Source organism: Artibeus jamaicensis, unplaced genomic scaffold (assembly GCF_021234435.1).
Source record: "Artibeus jamaicensis isolate MK-2021 breed Jamaican fruit bat unplaced genomic scaffold, CSHL_Jam_final contig_354, whole genome shotgun sequence".
In the NCBI taxonomy this organism is placed as follows: domain Eukaryota; kingdom Metazoa; phylum Chordata; class Mammalia; order Chiroptera; family Phyllostomidae; genus Artibeus; species Artibeus jamaicensis.
This window is the reverse complement of record NW_026521803.1, coordinates 4,481,840-4,508,350: the sequence shown is the minus strand read 5'-3', so window position 1 is coordinate 4,508,350 and position 26,511 is coordinate 4,481,840. Positions and strand designations below refer to the sequence as shown.

At 34.4% G+C, this 26,511-nt stretch overlaps 1 protein-coding gene across 1 annotated transcript in view; it reads left to right on the top strand.

Annotated features, from left to right (window-relative positions):
• SMCHD1 (structural maintenance of chromosomes flexible hinge domain containing 1) overlaps nt 1-26,511 on the top strand; it is a 152,596-nt gene that overhangs the window by 24,608 nt on the left and 101,477 nt on the right. The window contains exons 6-17 of the mRNA XM_053664170.1: nt 6,337-6,451; nt 6,572-6,691; nt 10,779-10,945; nt 12,932-13,022; nt 13,702-13,909; nt 16,202-16,322; nt 16,397-16,580; nt 19,208-19,402; nt 20,949-21,062; nt 21,629-21,735; nt 22,430-22,512; nt 22,707-22,820. Of these exons, the coding sequence (XP_053520145.1) occupies nt 6,337-6,451; nt 6,572-6,691; nt 10,779-10,945; nt 12,932-13,022; nt 13,702-13,909; nt 16,202-16,322; nt 16,397-16,580; nt 19,208-19,402; nt 20,949-21,062; nt 21,629-21,735; nt 22,430-22,512; nt 22,707-22,820 (1,619 nt within the window). The remainder of the gene's footprint in view (nt 1-6,336; nt 6,452-6,571; nt 6,692-10,778; nt 10,946-12,931; nt 13,023-13,701; nt 13,910-16,201; nt 16,323-16,396; nt 16,581-19,207; nt 19,403-20,948; nt 21,063-21,628; nt 21,736-22,429; nt 22,513-22,706; nt 22,821-26,511) is intronic.

Genomic DNA, 26,511 nt, shown 5'->3' with positions numbered 1-26,511 from the left:
TGGGTGCATATATGTTTATAATGTTTATGTCTTCTTGATGGATTCTTCCCTTGTGTATTATGTAGTGTCCTTCTGGGTCTCTTCTTATGGCCTTTGTCTTGAAGTTTATTTTGTCTGATATGAATATTGCTACCCTGGCTTTTTTCCCCTGATTATTTGCTTGGAATATTTGTTTCCAGCCCTTCACTTTCATTCTATGTAGGTCTTTTGTTCTGAGGTGGGTCTCTTGTAGGCAGCATATGCGTGGGTGATGGTTTCTTATCCATTCAGCCGCTCCGTATTTTTTTATTGGAGCATTTAATCCATTTGCATTTAAGGTTATTATTAATAGGTCCTTATTCATTGCCATTTTACTTCCTTTGTACCTGTGTTCCTCTCTTCGTCACTCTTTTTCTTCTTTTCCTTAACGCAGATCCCTTAGCATCTCTCGGAGTGCTGGTTTGGTGGAGGTGTATTCTTTGAGGCTTCTTTTGTCTAGGAAGCTCCTAATTTGGCCTTCCATTTTAACTGAGAGCCTTCCTGGATAGAGTAGTCTTCGTTGCAGGCCTTTGTTTTTCATTACTTGGAATATTTCTTGCCATTCCCTTCTGGCTTGTAGCATTTCCATTGAGAAGTCAGCTGCTAGTCTTATTGGTGTTCCCTTGTATGTTACTTCCTGTTTCTCCCCTGCTGCCTTTAAGATTCTCTCTTTGTCTTGGAATTTTGCCGTTTTAATTATGAAGTGTCTTGGAGTGGGCCTCTTTGGGTTCCTCTTGATTGGTGCCCTCTGTGCTTCCTGGATTTGTGTGACTTTTCTTCTTATCCAATCAGGGAGAGAAAATGGTATTTTTCTAGTCTTCTAACCTATTATCTATTTATATTTAAAGAGAGTTTATTTTAGGTAGCATATAGTTGAGTATTAAAATTTGACAATCTCTCTCTCTATTAATTGGGATATTTAGACCAATTACATTTAATGTGATTATTGTTATTTTTGGATATGGACATACCATCTTCATTATTTGTTTTTATTTTTTCTGTCATTTTTTTATTCCTGTTCCCTTTTTTCTGCCTAATTTCTCCTTGAGTATTTTGGGTATGTATGTGATTCCATTTTACTTCCCTTGTTGTCTTATTAACTGTTACTTTGTTTTATTGTCTTACTAGTAACTTTGGGATTCATCGTATACATCTTTAATTTGTAGTCTATATTGAGTAGTAATATCATACAGTTTATACATATAGTTAAAATATATTGTAACAGTGCTATCATTTTATTGTACACCATGTTGATCTTTTTGCTTTTGGTTTTATACACTTAGCATTTGATACATACTGTCAGTATCTAAGTATATTCTATTTATTTTGCTTTTAATTAACACATCTCATCTCATCTATTATTATTTTTAAGTGAGAACATTTAAGTTGTCTCTTAGATTTCAGTTACACAATACAGTGTTATTGACTATACTCATTATGTTATATACATTTGATCCTCGGACCTTATTGATCTTTCAGCTGAAATTGTGTACCTTTTTACCAACCTCTTCCTATTTCCTACACTCTCCAGCCCCAGTCAGCCAACCACTTTTCTGTTCTCTCTGTCTTTTTAACAGTCCTGGAAAAAAAGTGGTAAAAAATATATAACGTAAAATTTGCCTTTGTGACCACATTAAGCTGTATGACTCAGTGGCATTAATTTTTTAAAATATATTTTATTGATTATGCCATTACAGTTCTCCTATTTTTCCCCTTTCATTCCCCTCCACACCCCTCCCCCACCATTCCCCGCCTTTACTTTATGTCCACGTGTCTTAAGTTCTTTAGATTCTATATTTCCCATAGTATTCTTGCCCTCCCCCCTATCTATTTTCTACCTACCGTCTATGTTACTTATTCTCTGTACCTTCTCCCCCCTTCTCCTCCTACTCCCCTGTTGCTAACCCTCCATGTGATCTTCATTTCTATGGTTCTGCTCCTGATCTAGCTGTCCTCTTAGTTTGCTTTTGTTTTAGGTGTGGTTGTTAATAACTGTGAGTTTGCTGTCCTTTCACTGTTCATCTTTTTTATCTTCTTTTTCTTAGATAAGTCCCTTTAACATTTCATATCATAAGGGCTTAGTGATGATGAACTCCTTGAATTTGATCTTATCTGAGAAGCACTTTATCTGTCCTTCCATTCCAAATTAAAGCTTTGCTGGATAGAGCAATCTTGGATGTAGGTCTTTGGATTTCAATACCTGGAATGCTTCTTTCCAATCCCTTCTTGCCTGTAAGGTCTCTTTTGAGAAATCTGCTGACAGTCTGATGGGAACTCCTTTGTAGGTGACTGTCCCCTTCTCTCTTGCTGCTTGTAGGATTCTCTCCTTCATTTTAATCTTGGATAATGTAATGATGATGTGCCTTGGTGTGTTCCTTCTTGGGTCCAACTTTTTTAGGACTCTCTGAGCTTCCTGGATTTCCTGGAAGTCTATTTCCTTTGCCAGATTGGCTAAGTTCTCCTTTATTATTTGTTCAAATAAGTTTTCTACTTGTGACTGTTTCTCTTCCCCTTCTGGTACCCCTATAATTTGGATGTTGGAACGTTTAAAGATGTCCTGAAGGTTCCTAAGCCTGTCCTCATTTTTTTGAATTCTCGTTTCTTCATTGTTTTCTGTTTGGTCATTTTTTTCTTTCTTCTGGTCCTCTTCTTTGATTTGAGTCCCAGTTTCCTTTCCATCACTATTGGTTTCCTGTGCATTTCCCTTCATTTCAATTAGTTTAGCCTTCATATGTTCCTCTAATTTGTGACTGTAATCAACCAGTTGTGTGAGCATCCTGATCACCAGTGTTTTGAACTGTTCATCTGATAGGTTGGCTATTTTTTTTGTCACTTAGAGTTACTGGCTCTGGGGCTTTGAGTTCTTCTTGAGCTATAATGTTTTGATCTATTCACACCTGTTACTTATGAGCGGCAAAGCCCTAGGTGTTCACCAGAGTGGGGCAACTCAGTTGTTGGGTTGAGATGCTGTATGTGGGGACAGGGTCAAAGAGGGGCAATGGTGCAGTCTTTCTCCCTGCTCACTCCTTTGCCTGGTTTATCTACGCATAAATGTGTGACCGCGGTCAGCTAGCCACTTTGCATCCTCTCTGGGTCTGCCCATCGCAACCCCACACCTGGGATCTGCCAACCACCTCCCGCACGCCTGGGTCAGTCTGGCCGAGTTTTCCTGCGCAACCCCAGTCCGCCAGCCGCTGGCCCCACCCCTGTTACCGGTCTGGCTGAAGGGTTCGTTGTTGTTGGACTTGCATATAGTTCAATTATCTGTGTTTTGGTTGTGTTTTTTGTGGGTTTTTTTTTTTACTAAAACTTTGTTGTCTTTAAACTTGGTTGTGCGAGGAGGTACAGTGTTTCCACCTATGCCTCCATCTTGGCCAGAAGTCCCAGCTCAGTGGCGTTAATTTTATTCACAGTGGGTTTTTTTGTTTTTGTTTTTTTTAAGATTTTATTTATTTATCTTTAGAGGGGAAGTGAAGGGGAGAAGGAGAGAAAATATCAATGTATGGATTCCTCTTGTGTGTCCCCTGCTGGGAACTGGCCTGCAGCCCAGGCATGTGCCCTGACTGGGAATCGAACCGTGATACTCTGGTTTGCAGGCCCACGCTCAATCCACTGAGCTACACAAGTCAGGTTATTCACAGTGTTTTATATATGTTACCATTATATATTACCAGAATTTTTCATCCTTGACAAACTGAATCTCCGTACCCATTATATACTAACTGTACTTTCAGGTCCTGGTAACCACTATTCTACTCTCTGTCTCAATGAATTTGCCTATTCTAGGTTTCTCACTTATGAAGAATCACACATATGTGATTTTGCATCTGGTTTGTTTCACTTAGCATAATGTTTTCAAGATTGATCTGTATTGTAGAATGTATCAGAACTTTATTCTTTTTTATGGCTGTGGCATATGGCTCTACCACATTTTGTTTTCCATTTGTAGGTTAATGTATACTTGGCTTGTTTCTGACTTTTATCTGTTGTGATTAATGTTGCTATGAGCATGCACATATAAGTCTCTGTTTGATTGCCCGAATCAATTTATATTTACCCACATATTTAGTGTTTCTGGTGGTCTTCATTCCTTTAAATCTGTCTAGTATCTTTTCATTCTTGTAGGTCTTTTAACAGTTTTATCTCAAGTTCTTGATGAATTTTTCAACTTTCATGTGTGATAAAATGTGTATTTCTCCCTCCCTCCCATTCACCTTTAAAGGTATTTTTGCTGAGCATGGAATTTTAGATTGAATATGTTAAAAATTTCAGTATATTAAAAATGTCACTCCATCTTCTACTTGCTTCCTTAGTTTATGATGAACAAGTTGTTGTTTGTTTTTCAGTACATGTTGTGTGTACTTTGTCTGACTGTTTAAAATGTTCTTTTTATTGTTGGTGTGTGTATGTTGTATAATGTCAGGGTGTGTTTTTGTGTTAGGGGCAGTGTACGTGTATGGTGTATGGGGTGGTATGTTTTTATATTTTGTGGGGGTATTTGTATATGCATGCTTTTTTGTGTGGAGGCATTTTATGTATGTTTTGTGGGGACAAGGTTTGTGTCTTTGTTGTGTAGAGATGGGCTTGCATATGATGATGCCTTTATATGTTCGGAAGGAGCAGTAGTTTTTTTTTGCGCTTTGCTTTGTAGATTTGGTTTAATAGTGTCTTACCTGGTCATTGTTGTTTTTATGTTATTTTGAGTATGAATATATGGGATGCAGACTTTTTTATACCAATTAAGATATTTTTATCCCATTATTTTTGTTTTGGTTTCTGTCTTTTTAAAAAATTCATTGCATCTTTTTGTTGATTCTTTTTACAGTCTTGTCCCACCTTTTTTCTCTTTAATGTTTTCAAATTTGTATGTTTATTTTCCTGGTTGTATTTTAAATTTTAAAATGCATATTTAATTTTAGACTTCAAAAATCAAAGTATCTCCCCCCCTCCCACATTAGAGAATTTAGAATACTTTAGCTCTGACCACTTTCTTGCGAAATGAAGATCTTGCCAAAATAATACTTTTGTTGTGTAATATTTCAAGTCAGACTTTTTAGAAATCTCACAACTTAATACACACCTTTTTGGTAACAACACATTTAGAAAAAGCATTTTAAAAATTAACTTTGTATTTACCATGTTATGATAACCTTCCATGTCAAATTGTGCTTGTAGAAGCATTCCTTTAGAGTAAATTTCTTAATGGTAAATTCTCTTGGTTTTTATCTGTAAATTGTTTTTTTAGCTCTAGTTCACAAATCTTGGTTGACAGATTTTTATCTGTGCACTTTGGAGATAGTATTCCACCATCTTACACTGGTGCTTTCAAAGCCTACTATCTTGTTTTATCTTGTATTACATTGCAGCCTGTTTTCTAGTTAGTATTCATTGCGCTGTGGATATCTTTTTATGTATCCTGTTTGGGCTTCTTTGGTTTGAATCTGTAGAGCTTCATCTTTCAGTTGTTCAAGAATATTCGCAGCTGCTGTCCATTCTCTCTTCCCTTTCTGGAACTACTCTTAAAACTGTGTGAGATATTTTCCTTCAGTCATTCATGTCTTTTAGACCCACTTTGATTTTTTCCATTCTTTTTCTTTCTTTTGTTTCTTATCTGTAAGTTATTTCAATATATCTTTATCTTCTCTAATTCTTTCCAGGTATGCCACATCTGCTTTTTGACCTTTTCATTTAGTGTGATAGTGGTTACAGCCTCACTTATAATTTCTGTTTATTTCTGATACTGGCAAACTATGTCCCCAGAGACCTTGCCTATACTTTGAGAACACAGGGCTGTCTCCTCTCCGTGTGATGTAGTAGGAGGTTTACTCGGAGCTCTTCATTTTTCATGCTACATGAAAATTACATAAAAATAAGAATCTCTTTGCTACAGTTCCCATTATTCTTCACACTATATTTTAATGAATTTTGAAGTGATACAACAGTTTTGATGGGAAGATTGTTGGGGTATTATATATGTATGTACATATGTAACTTTACCACTTCGAAACTCGTTTATATGTATGTGTAGATATTTATTTAGTCATGTTTGCTAAGAGATTTTCTGATTTACTAGGCCCAAGAATTGCATATCTTAAGAGTATCCAGGTGATGCTAATGCAGCTTTCCCATGAATAAACTTTGAGAAACACTGGACTAGATGATGTCTTGATTTCTGGCTCTGATTCTTTTATCTTCGAACAAGATATTATCTGGCTTAGGGATCATTTAATTAATACTTATTAAAAGTGCTATGACATTTCTTTTTGTATCTTAGTAGCTGGTTTAACATCACTGCATTAATGTAATGTTTTATTTTAGTGATCATTCAGGATATGTTCGACCAGTACCAGTGCCACGAAGTTTAAATAGTGATATTTCCTATTTTGGTGTTGGGGGCAAGCAGGCTGTTTTCTTTGTTGGACAGTCAGCCAGAGTGAGTAAAATTTCTTATAAATGAAAGTCAACAAAATACTTTGAGGTTGATACTGTCTAAATGTGTTAATCAGTTTAACTTTTAGGAATTTTTTTAAGTACTCTTTTTAATATCCAACAGATGATAAGCAAACCTGCAGATTCCCAAGATGTTCATGAACTTGTGCTTTCTAAAGAAGATTTTGAGAAGAAGGAGAAAAATAAAGAGTCGATATATAGTGGATATATTAGAAACAGAAAGGTATACTGCATTTTAACTCATTAATTATAAAGGTATTTGGATGCATGATAGGAAAAGAAACTTTTTCTAATTCTATCTAAGATACTAATATTGCTTTAAAAAAGGTGAAGGTATGGAATTTTCAGGTTAAATTATTTTTATTTTTTTCTTTAATCATGTGAATAGCAGAAGTGATCATATATGTTTTCTCAGGCTGGAAGTCTTCAGACAAGTTTTTTCATAAAGCTGAGTAATCTTCCTGGAAAGTGCTCATAAGATTTTTTTTTTCTTTATAAGATTTTATTTATTCATTTTTAGAGAGAGGTGAAGAGAAGGAGAATGAGAGGGAGAGGATCATCAATGTGTGGTTGCCTCTTGTGCGCCCTGTACCAGGGACCTGGCCTGCAACCCAGGCATGTGCCCTGACTGGGAATCGAACTGGCGACCGCTTGGTTCGCAGCCCTCGCTGAATCCACTGAGCTATACCAGCCAGGGCCTCATAAGATTTTTTTAACTTTTCCTTGCACTGAATTTGAGTTTTTAAATTTTTGTGATATAATAAGCATAGAACTAGAGTAGAAAACAGTGATAGGATAATATACTTTTAGGAAATCAGAGCTTCAGAGAAAGAAATGAGCTATTTATTTCTGTTATAAATTTGCTTTGATTCTCATTTTAATAAGTGAAATGTTAATAAATTTGAATCTTGGTCATGCACATGATATTTATTAGAGTCATTAAATTTTTCTCCATTTGTAACAGTTCAGAATTTTCAGTTTTAAAATCTTTATTTTAAAGTAATTTTGAGATTTTAAAGAATTTATTTATTTGTTTGTTTATTTATTTATCTTTAGAAGGGAAGGGAAGGAGGGAAGGAGAGAAATATCAATGTATGGTTGCTTCTGGTGCATCCCCTGCTGGGAACTGGCCTGCAACCCAGGCATGTGCCCTGATGGGGAATTGAACCACGATTTTTGGTTCGCAGGCCCATGCTCAATCCACTGAGCTACACCAGCCAGGGTGTAATTTTGAGATTTTTAAAAATTCTTTTCTGATTCTAAAACAAACTGCAAACATTTTATAGGAAAATGTAAATAAGTAAAAACAGTTTCAAATGCCAGGAAAAGATACTTAATGTTTAGTTGAATTTTCTTCTAGTCTTTTTAATTACATACCTATAGTTTGAGCCCACATTTTTTTAAATGAATGTTTTGAGTATTTCTCCATGTTGGTACACAGCACACTTTAAATGGCTTCATAGTATTCCTTGAGTTGAATGTGCTGTAACTTAACTATTTTGTTGAGTATCTATAATTTAAATAAATATAACTTATGTTCAATTTATATAATTATAAAGACATTACTATGAATATCTTTGCATAATACTGCCTGAGTTATGGGGGTTTTTTGTTATAGATTGTCAGGATTTTAACAGTTGTGATATACTGTGAACTTTATAAATGTTTCATAGTATATATTACAAAACCACTTTCCTGAAAGGTTGATCCCAAATCAGATATACTCCTAAGAACAGTATATTAGAAGTGCCTATTTGACCATTTTCTTATTTTTAAAAAGAATTGGGGGGAGGCAGCAAAATGTTGACAATTTGATGGGTAAAATAACTTTTCTTTCATTGATAGTGAGCTGAATTTTTTCATGTTTATTAACTACTTTTATTTTTTTCTATAACTTAACATTCTCCTCTGTCCAGGAAATTTTCTTCCTTTTGCTTATCCCACTTTTTCCTTTCAAATTTGTTGCATTTATTTAACAATTTACATAGCAGTGTTCCGTTTTATCTTTTCCATATTACCTTACTAACACAAAGTATCTTAAAGTATATTGGTGAAAATGTTATTTGCCATGTTAAAACTGGCGAAAAATTGTGAATTGAGGATTTAAATGATTTTTCAAAACTGTGTACATATAATGATGCCTGGTTTCAACTGAGGTCTCTTGGGTCATCTTTCTGCCAGTTTTTCCTGTATTTTGTGTTTAGTTCATCCCCACAAACATTTATTGGTACTAATAGGACCTTGCTTCTTTCTTCTGGACCAGACCTTTTGAGCCTATTCTTTTTTGACTCCACCTATATTTCTGACCTGTTGGCACTTATTACAATGTTCGTGGGGTTGATAGTTCTTGATATAACCTGTAGTGTTGCTTTGTCTGTGTGCGTGTATGTATATATGCCACTTAATGTCAACAATTCTCAAATCTATTTCTTGCCAAGTGACTTTTCTTTTAAAATTGAGACATTGGCTTATTTCACTTAGCATAATGCTCCCCGGGTTCATCCTTGCTGTTGCAAAGGGTAAAATTTTCTTCTTTTTAAGTGAAGTAAGCCAGTCAGAGAAAGACAAGTACTGGATGGTTTCACTCATGCGGAATCTAATGAACAAACAACAAGCAAAACACAGACAGACTCATAAAGAGTAGGCCGACAGCTATGGGGGCTAATAAGGTGGAGAGGGATTGAGCAAAACAGAAAAAAGAATTCATGGACATGGACAACAGTGTGGTAATTGCTGGAGCAGGTGGGTAGGGAGTGGTGGAAGACAATATGGGGGGATAAATGGTGATGGATGGAGACTTGACTTAGGGTGGTAAACACATAATACAGCGTGCAGGTAATATGTTGTAGAATTGTGCACCTATTTAATTTTGTTAGAGAATCATCAATGTGTGGATTCCTCTCATGGGTCCCCTGCTGGGGACCTAGCCTGCAACCCAGGCATGTTTCCTGACTGGGAATTGAACCAGCAGCCCTTTGGTTTGCAGGCCAGCACTCAATCCATTGTGCCACATCAGCCAGGACTATTTCAATTTTTTCTTAAGAAAGTAATACATGCATATTTAAAGAAATAAAATGCTACTTTCCTAGCCATAATATTGATTTGGCCAAAAAGTTTGTTACGTTTTTTTTATTTTCACCAATAACTTTATTGATTGGGATATTTTGAGTATGTCAGCTATCTCCAGCTATTGGCTTCCAGTGGTTAGAGGCCAGGGGTGCTGCTAAACATTTTCCAGTGCATAAGACAGCCTACAGCAAAGAATTATTTGGCTAAAATTGTCAACAGTATCAAGAAACTTTGCAAACCACTTTTGACATGTTCGATCTGTCACAGCACCTTCTCCATACACTAGACACATTTTTTTTGCATTTCAGTTGCATTTTTACCCTTCTTGAAATAATAAAGCATAATATACCAAAAATGTCACGTATTTAATTCCATCTCCAGTATTAAAATGGCTGCACAAAAATTCACTAATCTTGATAAGCTTTTTTTTAAATGCATGCTGATATGACAGCTATCACAATACAGTCTAACAATTGTTTCAAATGAAGTTAAAAACAACTAAACACTACTAGAGTCCTTGTATGCAAAAAATTTAATCGACTTTTTGGCCAACCCAATAGTTCAGTGTGTAACTTTATCCTTATAAATTTTTATGTATATGGCAACATACATAGTATATATATGCACACATATGCATGAAATTTCTGACACATATAAACTCACTATATGTGTTAAAAGTTAAGAGGTTTATAATATTTATCCTCAAACTCTCCCCCTTATCGCTTCTCCCTACTTCCCTCTGCAAGCTATAGATATTTTCTGAAAGTGGAATGGGGTCTAGGATGGTTTTACTGTCTTTTATTAAACACAAATGCCTTCATGCTAAGACAGCTGAGTTCAGGCTTCATCCTAGCTTTCTTGAACATGGAGGGCTGGGCAGTGATCTTGACCAAGTGGTAGGTATCCCAAGCAAGGACTGTTTCACCCTAGGGTAAGTGTCCTCAATTTTTTCAGCATTACAAATTTCATAGTTATTTATCTTTACCTTTTCTTCATGATTCTAAAATTGGTTTAGCATTATGGTAGGATACTTCTTTGTGTTTGCTAGTTTAGCAATCTTTGTAAGTTTCTCTGTCTTCACTGTATTGTCACACACTCAGCTGATCTGTATTGTGCCATTTTTCTCCCAAAGTTTCTGAAAGCCTGTATTTGAAGGTATCCAGGTCAATCACAAAAAATATTAATTCTACAATTATAATTAAGGTGTATGTAATATGTTTTATTTATATTTATTCTTGCAGCCATCTGATTCTGTTCACATTACAAATGATGATGAAAGATTTCTACATTATCTTATCTCAGAGGAGAAGGAAAAAGATAGCTTTACTGCTGTGGTTATCACAGGGGTACAATCAGAACACATACAGTACTTGAAAAATTATTTTCATCTTTGGACAAGACAGTTAGCGTAAGTAATTATTTATATTGATTGGTTATTTATATTATGTTGATTCACAACATGTTTCAACTTCTTTACGAACAAAAGTATTACAGATACATTGAAGCTTTTTGGATATCTGCTTTGCTTTGCTCCTGCCTCATTTTCTTCCCTTTAGTACAGTAACCAGCACTCTATTAGCATTAAAATGGTCCTCTAGTCTGTAAATATTTATTGGTCACCTATAATGTATTGGTTAATATTTGAGGCACAAGCATTTTGACACCTATGATAAAATTTTAAATAAACTAGAATTTATCAAATTCAGTGCCATCATTTCCATAGCACCCCTTTGCGCTTCTCTTATAGGACCTGTTGTAATCTTCCATGCCATATATTTTACTTATTATTTTGCCTGCCTTCCCACTGTGGAATGTAATTTTTTATGCGCTGTTCTATACCCAATGTGTCCTGGTACATGGTAGAGGTTCTCTTAAGTGTTTACCCAGTGAATGCAACGAGTCTGTTAATATGAAAAAAAAGTGTGTTTGTGCCTATATGACATTAGTAATACTGAAGAGAAATCTTTGTGTATCTGTCTCTTCTAAGAAATCTTTTGTGGAGTATATATTCCATTAGCCCAAATTAGAGAAACATTTATTTAATGCCCCTAAGCCAGCGATTTTCAACCAATGTGCTGCAAGAATTATTAAAACATGCAATACCTCACCATTTACTCAGGGACACTGACCTCTTTTCCTTTACATTGTCAAATTTTCAACAAACGACCATAGCCAACACAACAATAGCTGTCTAGCGTGAATGAATCAAAACTATATCTATTTTTTGTCAGATTAGCAAAAAATATATTTACTTTTTGGTGTGCCACAGAATTTTAGTAATTAGTTAATGTGTGCCATGAGATGAAAAGGCTGGATTGTTTCTTTAATTTGTGTTAGTCTGAATTACTGAGTCTTGCAAAAACAGGTATGTCTGCAAAAACAAAACTTGTATTTTTGGAACAAGTACCTTTTCCCATTTATCCAAAAGGCTACTACTAAGTACATACTTTATTTGCTGTTTAGTAGTTATTTCTTTTAACTGAAGGAACTTAGAGTACATAACACATGATTAGGACATATTCCTAGTCTAACAGTGAATAACATACAGCTTTTACCATTCTTTGAAACAGTCACTAAGCCATTTACAGCACTCTCTTAATGTATAGTTGTAAATTATCTTTGATTACAATGTTAACACTTTTGAGATGTCTGAAGAAAGATCTTAAGATTTTCAGTCATTTCCTTTTATCAATAGTATTTTAAATAGCTAGGATAATTATTTTTTAAAATTAAAATTTGTAATGAAGGAATATTGTAAATTCCTATGTGAGGAGTAACAACAGATCCAATATGTTTTAGCCCTTAATATTATTAGTCATCTTTAACCTTTATTTAAAAATAAAGTAGTGGTTCAAAATTTATTGAATGTATTAATTTTGTTTGGGCAATTTTAGGATAAGATTTTTCAGTGCTATAGGATAGGAGCAATGAGAGTTACAGAATAATATTCTCAAGTTGTACAAAAAGCTTAAAGATATCTAATTCCATATGCTCCCTAATATTTAAGTCCTTAGTATTCCTGATAAGTGGAATTATAACCTCTTGCCTTCTAGTATTTTTTTGAATCATACTTCTTGGAATTGTAAAGTATGTGAGCTTTGAAGTAGAAAAGGCTTGAACTGAGCCCCTGCCTTCTCCCAAACTCTTAAGTTCTGTGACCTTAGGTAAATTATATAAGCCCCTTGATCCCCAATTTTGTATGTATAAAATGAAATGTAATAATACCTGCATCTCAGGATTGTTTTTACCTTTCAATGGGATATTATGTTTGATAATGCTTGATGTAGTGCTCAGTAGGTACTGCCAAATAGTAGTTAATTTTTTTTGGCAGAAGAATGTATGAACTATAATTTTATGTGACTTAAAAGTGTAATGTTACTCTTCTATATTTTAGGCATATTTATCATTACTATATTCATGGCCCCAAAGGAAATGAAAAACGTACATCAAAAGAAGTTGGACCTTTCAGCAACATTGATATTGAAGTAAGATGAAATTCCTTTCAAATTTTATCAACTGTTAGGTATTTGTTCCAGTTCCAACTGACTCTGGATAACAAAAATCAGTTAATAGAAAAACAACTTTTCTCTCCTTTTTACTAAAGTTCTCTGGTAATTTGTTGTCCAGGTAAAGAGATTATCCATAGATGTGTTTTTCTGAAACCTTTGTTTATCATAGTTAGTTTCTTTTTCTGTCTTTTATGGAGATATGAGTTACTGCTGCATGCTATGTCTTAAAGCAGAGAGGAAAAGCGACATAAATATTTTCTCTCTTGTTCTCAGAAGTCTTATGATGGTGAAGTATGATTTAGAACCACAGAACAATTGAGTATTTGGTTCTCAACATCCTTGCCCACATGTTAGAAAGAATTTCATATACATCATTGTTCCACTTTCTACCTTTAGCAAGAAACCTTGAATTAAATGTAGTCATGACTTACTTGTCCTCAGATCTGCTTTGCTCTCTTGGCTTACTTTCTGTTTTGTTAGTAGTATATTCCTTTTTGAGATGCTACTTATAGCCATTTAACACATTAAAAAATTTCATTAAGTTAAACGTTTACTTATACAAATAAAAGTAATTTTTACCTATTCCTTTGTCAGATCATAGCTGAGAACAAAAGTCACCATAGATTTAATTATTTTTGCTTTATTTTTATTTTAGATTTCTATGTTTGAAAAGGGGAAGGCATCTAAGATCGTCAACCTAAGGGATATACAAGATGACATGCAGACGTTGTATATAAACACAGCAACTGATAGTTTTGAGTTCAAAGCTCACGTGGAAGGAGACGGTGTAGTGGAAGGGATTATCCGATATCACCCTTTCTTATATGATAGAGAAACTTACCCTGATGATCCGTGCTTTCCAAGTATGCTAATTTGTTATTTTAGCTACAAAATATGAAGTTGTGATTTAGGATAGTGATTTGTTTCTTTTAATTATTATTGTTAATTGGGTTATTAAGGTTAGATAAATATTAATACCTTTTTCCTTATACAGATCTTTTTAAGATGTTAGGTATTTATAGTTTTTATAATTCTTGATTTTTGTATGTATTCACTTGTATATCAATGAAGCACTAGCTTTAAGAAGCATTACATATTCTTTTATCTTAGATTTCTTACTGAACTGAACTTTTAGTTATACCCTACATATTAATCTTTCATATATTCCCCATATTATTTTCCCATTATCTTTGTAGGTATATTTAAAGAAGTTTTAAACTTTATATAGTCAGTTTTTTCTATATGGTTTCTGATTTTATCTTACTGTGGAAAGATAAGAGGATCTGGTAGTTTTTAAAAATAATTTCAGATCTTTAATGCATCTGTACTCTACTTTTTGTGTGTAGGATGAAGTAGTGCTTTAAGTTAATATTTTCTATATGGATATCTATTTCCTTAGCACCAATTATATTGAATGTTATGATTTTTTAAATAGTCTGAAATATTACTTTTATAATAATATTTAGTTTTCACATCTGGTTTCTTTGTTATAGGTCTATTTTGTATTTTTATGCATGAGTAATGATACTCCCCTGTAGCTATAGACTCTATATTGATTCTGTAGGGCAAGATATTCAATATTATTCTTTGAGAAAATTCTTACTTCTTAATCTTTTATTCTTCTAGATAAACTTTAAAATCATTGTACATTCACTTAGAAAACTCCTGGTAGGATTATTGAGATTTCATTGAATTCATAGATTAACAGTATTAAATTTTCTTATTCAGAATACTTTCTCAGTATATCCGTAAGTGTTGCAGGTTCTGGAACCAGATTTCCTGATTTGAATCCCAAATATGCCACTTTCTGTTGTGTAAACTGTGACAAACTACTACCTACTTCAGTTTTCCTCATCAGTAAAATGGGATGGAGGGTACTAGTTAATGCCTCATTGAGGTATTGTGAGGGTTAAGAAATTGCTGTAAGTCATTATGCCCAACATCATTTATCCAGCACACGTACATGTTGCTACTCAGTGGCTCTGCTTCTCGTGATGTCTCTGGCCCATTTTCATTTTGCCATTCCTAATATTTGTATGCTGATTTACAAAAAGATAAAGTCCTTCAAATTATTTCTTAAAATAAGAGCCAATAAATTGAGTGATTATTAGAGGGGTTCTCTGAGAGCAAACCAATTGGCTCTGATTGAAAGGAACTTTTACTTTAGGACTCCTTGTGAGGGTTTTGGGGGGATAGAGAGCTTTATATGTGAGGGAGGTTGACTTAATGCCAGAGTAACTAAGGTGTTGCTATATCATGATTATAATGTTTGATTCTAACTTATCTGGATATATGAAAATGAATTGCCAAAATAACATTAAAAAGTTACAGTCAGTTGGGTTAATTATGTGTTTGATGCTTTGTAACATATTTTATAATTTTAGTTATAGCAACTGAATCTGATCCACAAAATTTAATAGTTTATATAAGATAAATTTAAACTGAGTATTTTAAAAAAGATTTTATTTTTAGAGAGAAGGGAAGGGAAAGAGAAAGGGAGAGAAACAGTGTGTGCCTCTCATGCTCCCCCTACTGGGGACCTGGCCTGCAACCCAGACATGTACCTTGTGACCCTTTGGTTTGTAGGCCCTCGCTCAATCCACTGAGCTATGGCAGCCAGGGTATAAACTTAGTGTTATTGATAATTTGCCCAAACTAGGTAAACTTGCTGCTAGATTGCATAGGTTTCCTAGCTAATTTTTAGGTGAACATATACTGGTTCTGCCAAAATTGTGAAAGTTGTGTTTCAGGTATAGGACTTATGGTCCTATATTTGTAGGGAAGGGGGATTTTCTAGGTAATAATCTCTTTGCATGTATGACTCTTTTGCTTTATAAACAGTTTTTAATGATTGCAAGCTAGTAGCTAGTATAGGTCCTAACACAGGTTGATTAGTATGAAAGTAATTATTGACTTTCAAATGAGAAACACTGTTGGTAATAATAACTGCTTCAGAGGTGTTTCTTTGTGAGGCAGACTAAGAATAAAGCTACCTTTGGGTTTTATAGAATACAGTGTTAACGAACATGAGTTTTTGTTGCCATTTCTCTGAAGGAACTTTAATATTTTACTTACAGAAATTGATTTCTCAGTGATAAAAATTGCATATACTTTATAGCAATAAACATTTTGGTCCACTTCCTCTTGTACTCTAGAATTAAAAGATGAAGATGATGACGATGATTGTTTTATACTTGAGAAAGCTGCAAGAGGGAAAAGGCCTATTTTCGAATGTTTTTGGAATGGACGACTAATACCATATACATCTGTTGAAGGGTAAGTTTTGATTTTTGCTGAAATTATATTGTTTTATAACCTAATCTTTTTACTAATATTTTCTTCTCTTCAAGCTTTGACTGGTGTACTCCCCCAAAGAAGAAAGGACTTGCACCAATTGAGTGTTACAATAGAATATCTGGTGCATTATTCACTAATGACAGATTCCAGGTCAGCACAAATAAACTGACTTTTATGGATCTTGAGCTAAAATTGAAAGATAAGAACACCCTTTTTACAAGGATTTTAAATGGACAGGTATGATTTTCAGTATCAATTTTTGGATATTCGTAAATGTTTTATATCATGTACAATAGAACTCATTATTCATGTAGATTTATGTGATATTTTGCATACTTTTTAATTGATCGGGGGTGGAGAGATAGTGAGAAAGAAATACTGCTTTGTTGTTCCACTTCCTTATGCATTCATTGGTTTGTTATATGTGCCCTCCGGATATCAAACCTGCAAAATTGGTGTATTGGGACAACACTCTAACCAACCGAGCTACCTGACAAAGATACTTTTCATTTTATTTAATAAAAAGAATATGTATAAATTTTCTCTTATGAGCATTTATGTGCTCACATCTTTCAAAAATTTCAACTGGTTATACCATTTTGGATAAAATTTACAGTTCTTTATTAGATCTTAATATTAAGACCATGATATACTACATAGAAGCTAAACAAGCATATACATTTGGTGAGAGCTCATAAGAACAATTTTATCTGACACAAGGCCTATGTCTGCATATCAAGAACCAAACTGTGTAATTTAAATCTAATCTTAAGTGTGAAATTGAGGTAGAACTGTGAAATACTTTGGGCTAAAAGGTGATTTGAGACTGGTCAGTATTAAAATACATGCATTGATTGATAGAACAAGAGTGGTAGATATTTTTCTTAGGAATTGAGTGGAACTACTATACTATTGTACTTTTTTTCTATCCAAATAAATACCTCAAAAACTTTTACTTGATATACTCCTCTTTTAGTAGTTAAATGTTGAGTTGCCAAGAAACAGGTACATTTATTACGAACCTAAAATTGCTAGGAAGTAAATATTCAGTAGAATACAATAGCACATGGTATTTATAGTAAGTCATTCCTACAGGATGTTGACATTCATTTTGCTATTATTTAAAAATTCTGAATCATAGACGATTAAGATACTTTTAATGAGTTATCCCCTAAGAAAGGTGTTACTTGTACTTAGATTTATTAATTATCCAACATTTATTGAACAGTTTAGTTTTTCCAAAAGTTACCCATAATAGGTTAATTCTATTTCTTCGATACATTGTATTTTAAGAAATATATTTTGTAATTTGGGGAAATTTTATTTTATTAAAGATTCTATTTATTTTACTATTTAGAGAATGGGGACAGGAGGGAGAAAGAGAGAAAGAGAAAAACATCAATGTATGAGATATACATTGATCATTCTTCTTGCATGCCCCTAACCAGGGATCTGGCCCACAACCCAGGCATGTGCCCTGCCTGGGAATCAAACCAATGACTCTGATTCACAGGCAGGCACTCAATCCTCTGAACCACACCAGCCAGGGTGAGAAAATTTAAGTACACAGAAAAGTTGAAAGAATATTATAATGAGTATGCACATACTCTTCTCCTAGATTAACTGTTTTCTTGCCACACATTTGACATATCCTTTGACTTACTACTGAATTTCAGGATTCAATTAATCCATCTGGTAATTTGATTGGTAGTGAATCCTGAGACTTCTTTATATTTTAGCTTAGAATAATTTTATCTAATGTTTGGGCTATACATTGAAGTATAAAAATCTAGACAGACTGTCCCGTTCCTAGTTAATAATTTTAATATCCTTGTCAAGTTCACAAAATGATAACAGTTATTTGCTGATTCAGAAAGGAGTTGGTTCCCGGGAAAAGGGTTGGAGGAAGTTTTCTTTGAAACTTGTCATTTTTGAGTGTTTCCCAACTACACATATTTTTTATTGAAAGCTGAAATCACTTTTAGTTCTGCCCCATTTTCATTTGGAAATAGTATAATACAGAGTAAGGAATGTAGAAAGACATGAACTTTTGTAATTTTATACATTGTGTTCTGTGAAAGCATGTAATGTGGCCATTGTCTTCCCTACTTACACTGCTCAAGACAGGCACTAAACAGTATCTTTTAGCTTATGTTTAAGTATAAATCCCTATACTATGTTCCAGTAGGATGAAGAATGATAAGCAATAACATTTTTAATGTATTATTAGAAAACAGTTTTTATTTTATGATTTAATTTTTGAATTGGTACTGTGAATGCAGTACATAATTAAAAGAAAAATTTTGTTTTGCATAGCAGGGTATCTCAACCTTTTTTTCCTTATCATTTTTATAAGGAAACTTTTTTCCTAATTTATGGAAATGTCATGGATTTCCTAATCCATGACATTTTAGTACCATAGATATACTATATTTGTGTTTATGTAGGTATATCTGTTCTTAAAACATTAAAAGAAGTATTTTTGCCCTGTTCAGAATATGCATGATTCACAGTGAAAATGTTTCCACTTACCTCTTTCTCATAGCCAGGAAGTTTTCTTTCTCCTTTGCCATTACTATTCATCATTTTGTGGTGTACCCTAGGATTTAAAGCAGGAAAGAAAAGTTTTATTGCTGGTATTGACTATTGAGACTTTGCTTCAAAGGACGATAATAAAGATTTGCTTTCTCTATTGGTGGTTTTGTTAGAAATCTAAATTTGTATGGGAGAAAGATTGGCAAAATATTTCAGTTTTTTATTAGGTTTCCTGGGGTGGGTATATGGAAGGAAAAATGGAATGAATGACAAATACCAATGGTTGTATTTCTTTACCATGTTTCATAGAATGTTTTAAAATTTTACAGGAGCAGCGCATGAAAATTGACAGAGAATTTGCTTTATGGCTCAAGGACTGTCATGAAAAGTATGACAAACAAATAAAATTTACACTTTTTAAAGGAATAATTACACGTTCTGATCTTCCTTCTAAAAAGCAGGGCCCCTGGGCCACGTACTCAGCAATAGAATGGGATGGAAAAATATACAAAGCAGGACAGCTGGTAGGTTTAACTTATTTGTAGATTCACTTTTAATAGAATTTGAAATTTGATCTATTAAAACTTTTAAAAAATTGAATTTATTGGATAACATTGGTTGGATATATTAGGATAAAAAATGTATGTATTTATTGGCTTTTTAGGAGCCAGGAAAAAATGAAAAGTTCAAACTGATTTTAATGACAGTTTAGCATGGTGTTAAAAAAAAAACCAAACAAAACCCTATTTATTGCCTGAGACTTAATTAGCAAGGGTTTTTTTTATTATTTCTTGAATAAACTTTGCTCAAATGGAGATTTTTTTAATGTGATACAAAATTATGATTTTTAGCAAGTTTTATTGAGTGTCTGGTTCTTGTAAATTACTATGCTTATTGACTGAGTTGTGGAGAATGCAGAGAATTATTAGATGTGCTTAGTCCTTAGGGATATTATAGCCTAAAAATAGAGATAACCTAAACATAAGTAATAATAGGTTATAAGAGGATAGCTGCCAAGAAAAGATCATGAATATTCTTTGATAGCTTAGAAGGAGAGGAGCAAATTTTCTGACTTTGGATGGCCCTGGGAGAAAAGAGTTAATCTTGAAATTCTTTGGGCAAAAAATCGCATTTGTAAGGACCTTGAAAGAGGTAGAGGCTCAGGTTTACACAGATTATTGCCAAAGTAGAAGGATATCCATGCTCTCCATAAATGTGAGAATTGGATGTAGTAACCCGGAGATACTGTGTGTAGCTACAGTCTTGCTTTTCTAACATTTAGGGATTAGAAAGAGGGAGCTGACAAATGAGAATGAAAGGGATAAGTTGGTTAAATAGAAGGAAAATAGGAGAATACAATACCTGAAGTTATGTGAAGAGCTATAAGAAGGAGGGAGTAATCACCTTTGTCAAATTCTCTGTGGTGGTTGAGTAAAATGCTTTCTCAGGAGTATTCTGAGCATAGACAAAGCTATTGTTAAGTTTAGGGAAACAGCAGGCAGTAGAGTTGGGTAATGTTTGTGTGAGTACAATTAGTTTAGAAATGAGTCTGGAAAGGTCGATTGGGTATAGAGTCTTGTAGTCCTTGTCAGGAATTTCTGAATTGTATTAATGGAAATTACCCTTAGATTTTTCAAGCCATGTAAGAAAAAAGAAATACTATAGGCAAGTTTCACACTAATTTATTTTAAGGAAATGATAACTTGCTGGAGTTTATAACTCACTGTTTGTAGTACAAAAGCCAGATTTTATCAGGGGAAAAGGTTTGAGATACTTCAGCATTTATAATAATTGACTTTGGAGGAGTTATGGACCTTTGAGACACATGCATACCTATGACATTCTTGTATGAAGAAGCTACTGTGTCTTTACAAAAATATGTTGTAAATGGAGAACTTTACAGTTACAGCTTTATTAGGATATTGGAATGCTGTTTTAAAATTCATTCTTTCTAATGATAGATACCTAGTTTTTTTTCTTTGTGTAAAGTGTTTCTGTGAAATAATTACATTAGACCTGTTTCTCTTAGTAAATATTAGTACTAAATCCTTTTTCAAAACTAAATATTAGGTCAAGACAGTGAAGACACTTCCTCTCTTTTATGGGAGCATAGAAAAATTTTTTCTTTATGGTGATCATGATGGAGAAGTTTATGCTACTGGAGGAGAGGTTCAAATTGCAATGGTAAGACAACAAGTAATACAAAATATTTATTGAAAGTCTGTTGGCATCACTTACTTTTGCTTAAATGTAAAAATAAAGGTGAAGTATTTTGCTTGCATTTGGTTTTTCCATTGGATAAAATAGTGTTGGCATGAATATTTGCATTTCATATTTGGTGTTATTATAATCTATAGAATTTAACATCTCTATGCCCAGTGTTTAACAAACATACATATTATTGCTACTTATCACAGTGATTTTGTAAAGTGCACATTTCATCCAAGGCCCACAAACTAGTAAACACTGGAAACAATTCTGTCTTAAGAATGAATGATTCCAAAACTAGAGTGGGTTTTGTCCCTATACCATACTCTATTAATATTGGAACGGTATCTAATTAGGCCTAAGAAGATAACATGAAAAATGGAAACAGACACCAAGGTCTAATGTAATGATACTACTATGATTTTTATAGTTAATGAGGGTAAAGTATATTTCTTTGGAAGAAATAAGTGAATGTTTTTACTGCAGCTGAATTTGAAAAGTTTTTTTTGAAGGGCCGGTATAAATTTATTTTATTGATTCAGGAACCTCGAGCACTATATGATGAAACAAGAACTGTGCCAATTGCAAAGCTGGATAGGACAGTTGCTGAGAAAACCATAAAAAAATACGTAGAAGATGAAATGGCAAGGTAATTCACATTTCAAGATGCATGATAAAAATAATAAGAAAAATCAAAAGGGTAGATCATAGTGCTTTTAATTAGGGCATTTGCAATCTGGATACATATATTGTGACAAACTTCTTAACATTAAAAAATTAAGAGTTCTTGTTATAAAAACAGAATTTTATATTTGCTTTACAGAAAAAGGAAATTTTATATATCTAAAGTATTATTATAGGCACAAGGGTTAGGGTATGTTAAAAAAACAACTTTGGCTTGTAATAAGAAGAAAATTGTGGTAACTCCAGAGAGGTAAAGATTAGCACAAAATAAGTAAAAGGAAGTACTAAAACATAAGTCTATTTGTGACTTTTGTATAGTTGATGCATTCATTTTGATTCTCACTGAATCTCACAGATAATTCTTCTATTCTTAATAGTTTATCTATGTACAAAAGGTAACTTAAGGTGTAAACAAATAGTAAAATCATGAAAAATGGGCAATTCCTGGCTCTTAATACAAGAAATTTTGCCTGACTTTTTCAGTAGCCACAGTGATGGTTATGGAGGAGAAAACTTTTAGATTATTAGTCATAGAATTTCAGATTTAACCTTTCAGAATATATGATAAATAAGTATTAAAGTTTCTAGTAACTTCTGTTTTTAAATTAAGACCACATTGCTATAGATCGTGAAACATTAATATGCTGGTTACCCACTAGGCTCCCTGATAGATTGTCAGTAACTTGGCCTGAAGGAGATGAATTATTGCCAAATGAAATTAGGCCTGCTGGAACCCCTATTGGTACGTGTTTGGTTTTTTCTTTCTTCTTTCCATTCATTTTTCCCTCCATACTGAAGGAAAGGCTTTTTTTGTGTCTTACATTTCTAATGTGTAAAAGACCATGAAAAATTAAAATACAGCCTTAGTATCTAGCAGAATCATCAGATTCTTTGGGTGTAACTAAGACACTCTTACTTTAAACTTTGGATTAACAGGTGCATTAAGGATTGAAATACTGAATAAAAAAGGAGAAGCAATGCAAAAGCTTCCAGGAACAAGTCATGGAGGGTCAAAGAAACTCCTGGTTGAGCTCAAAGTTATATTACATTGTAAGTATACAAACTAATTTGGATCTTTAATATTGTCCTTAAATGTGTGATACATATTTTAATATATCTGTACAATTATTGACCTAGAAATCGGAAAGGCACATTGGATTTTAAAGTTAGGAATTTTAAGCATGTTATGAGTAATTTGAGTTTTTTAATGATATTCTGAGGGGTTTTTATTCTGAAACACTTTATTCTGAATTTTCTCATGTAGGTAACCATGACCTAAAATAAAGATATGGTGTATATATGTATAGGAATTGTTACTGAGTCGGAATTCAGATTATCTTTAAGATGCCCCTCCTTAAGTAGAAAATACTATGGATCTGAACCTGTGAGCCAATAGTATTTGGTTCATAGAATAGAGAGAGGAAGGGAGGGAGAGAGGCAGGCAGGCAGAGACAGACATCAGTTTTTTGTTGTACTTACTCATGCACTCACTGGTTGATCCTTGAATGTGCCCGTACCCGGAATCAAACCTGCAATCTTGGTATACTGGGATGACGCTCTAACCAACTGAGCTGCCCATTCAGAGCTGATCACTTTATACTTTTAGTAGTTGGTTCTGCCACTATATACTTTGGTGTCTAGTCACTGGATTCTGGAGATACAGTATTTTATTGAATGCATTTCTTTCCAACTCTATTTTTTTAAGATTTTATTTATCTTTAGAGGGGAAGGGAAGGAGAGAGGGAGCGAAATATTTATGGTTGCCTCTCGTGCATTCCCTGCTGGGAACTGGCCTGCAACCCTGGCATGTGCCCTGACTGGGAATCAAACCGAGATCCTCTGATTTGCAGGCCCACGCTCAATCCACTAAACTATACCAGCCAGGGCTCCAACTCTATTTTTTATTTAAAATATATTTTTTCATGTGGATATATATATATATATACACACACACACACACATTTATATATAATAAATGTACCATCTTAACCATTTTTAAATGTACAGTTTAGTGGCATTAAATGTATTCACATTGTTATACAATCATTACTACTATCCATCTTCAGTACTTTTTCATCATCCCAACCTGAAATTCTCTGGTAACAATTTTCCATTACTCCCTCCCTCATCCCTTGTTCTACTTTCTGACTCTATGAATTTGACTGTTTTAGATGTTTCATATAAATGGAATCATGCAGTGTTTGCTCTTATATGTAGCATGTTTCACTTCGCATAATCTCTTCAAATTCTATCCACGTTGTCACATGTGTCAGAATTTTTTAAAATTTTGTTGTTCAAGTACAGTTTTCTGTCTTTTACTCCCATCCCAGTCCACCCCCCAGCCTTCCCCACCTCCCTCCCATTTCCACTGCCCCTTGTTTTTGTCCATGTGTCCTTTATACTTGTTCTTGCAAACTTTTCCTCTTTTCCCCTGAAATTTCCTCCCCTCTGGTCACTGTCAGCCTGTTCTCTATTTCAGTGTCTTTGGTTATATTTTGCTTGTTTGTTTGTTTTATTGATTAGGTTCCTGTTAAAGGTGAAATCATATGGTTTTTGTCTTTCACCTTGTGCCTTATTTTGCTTAGCATAATGCTTTCCAGTTCCATCCTTGCTGTTGCAAAGGGTAGGAGCTCCTTTCTTTCTGCTGCATGGAATTCCATTGTGTAAATGTACCATAGTTTTTGATCCATTTATTTACTGATGGGCACCTAGGTTGCTTCCAGCCCTTGGGTAAATTGTGCTGCTATGAACAATGGGGTGCATAGGTTATTTTGGATTGGTGTTTCGGGATTCTTATTATAGAATTTCCTTTTTAAGGTTAAATAATATTCCATTGTATGTATACAAGGTCTGTCTAGAAGGTATCCAGTCATGTAATATAAAAAATAGAGACATTTACCGAAGAAGGTACAAGATATAAGAAACATTGTACATAGGATAATAATGTCTCAGTCCCCTTCCAAGTAGGCACCTTAGAGCCTCACACAGTTCTCCCAATCTCCATCAGCTGCACTGTCATATTTCCCTGAATCTCATCAGTTATCTGAAATCTCTTCCCTTACTTACAAAGGTGATTTTAGTTTTGGGAAAAGCCAGAAGTTGCAGGGTGCCAAATCTGGGCTATAGGTGGGCTACATGTGGGCTATCAAGTCACCTAGGTGACTTGATTTTTCACCAAAAGACTCTGCACAAGACATAATGCATGAGTGGGTTTGTTGTTATGATAAAGCTGCCAATCACCAGTTGCCCATAACTATGGCCTTCTCAATCAGTGTTCATGCTCAACACAAAATTTGATGCAGATTTGTTGCTCTCCTTACTCAGGCTTTTTGAATGTGACAGTCATACAGTATACATGCTCACTCAGCGGTGTGTGCCACACCCACTGATGAGTACAGTGAAGTCATCATTCCTCACACATGTGCACTCCAGTCCACTCTCCTTGGCTTCCAGAATACATCAGTGTTGGGCATTTGTTGTAGTACTGGTTTGATGTTAACAAACTCCTTTAGCTTTTTATCTGCAAAGCTCCTTATTTCTTCTTCAATTTTAAATGATAGCCTCACTTGGTAAAGTAGCTTTGGTTGTAGGTCCTTACTTTTTATCATTTTGAATGTTTCATGCTACTCCTTTGGAAATGTTTCTGTTGAGTAATCCGATGCCAGTCTAATTGGTGCTCACTTGTAGATAACTATCTGCTTTTCTCTTGTGGCTTTTAGGATTCTGGCCTTGTCCTTAAGCCTTGTTATTTTAATTATGATATGTCTTGATGTAGGCCTCTTTGGATCCAACTTGTTTAGGATTCTCTGAGCTTTGTGGAGTTGAGTGACTTTTTCCTTCTTCAGGTGAGGGAATTTTTTGGTCATTATTTCTTCAGATAGATTCTCTATCCCTTGCTCACTCTCTTCTCCTTCTAGTATTCCCATGATGTGGATGTTGTTACATTTCATGTTATCCAAAATGTTTAAGTTCTCTTTTTTTTTAATGCTTTTTTTCTTTTTGCAGCTCTGAGTATTTTTTTCTACTTGGTCTTCCAAAATACTAATTCAGTCTTCTGCTTCATCTGATTTACTGTTTATTCCTTCCAGTGTTTTTATTTATCTCAGATATTGCATTCCTTATTTCTGACTGGTCCTTTTTTTATGGTTTCTATATCTTTTTCATGCTGTAGAGTATCCTTATAATCATTACTCTGAACTCTATCTGATAAATTGCTTGCCTTCATTGCATCTAGATCTTTTGGAGAATTCTCTTGTTCTTTCATTTGGATCTCTTGTTGTCTACCTATTTGGGCTGCTGCTTTGTATGTTCCACCGTAGATGTTAAACCGATCATCTGTTATTCTAATCAAGCTGTGGTCAGCAGTCCCACTTAAGCACCACAGGGTGGGGCAGAGTAATTCCTGCATGCAGGGCTGTTGCTTCCCCTCAGGCTGATGCCACTTGAAGAGGAGTGCTTAGCCTGAGAAAGATGGCTTCTGCAGTGTGGGAAATGACTCAGCACAGGGATCCTGGTAGCTGTTCCTTTGTTCTCTCCCCAGAGCCACCAGCCCCTGACTCTCCTCTAGTCTACTCTGCCCTCCCTCTGTTGCAGCCCCAGGGAAAGTGGCTGCAAAGGAAATTTTGTACATTCTCTCTGTCTCCAGCTGTCTCTCTGTGGCAGACAGAAACCCTGCTGCTTTTCACAGCTGGATGTTATCTGGGTTTCTTTGCAGCTTTGGTGCTGTAGGCTAGGGAGCCCA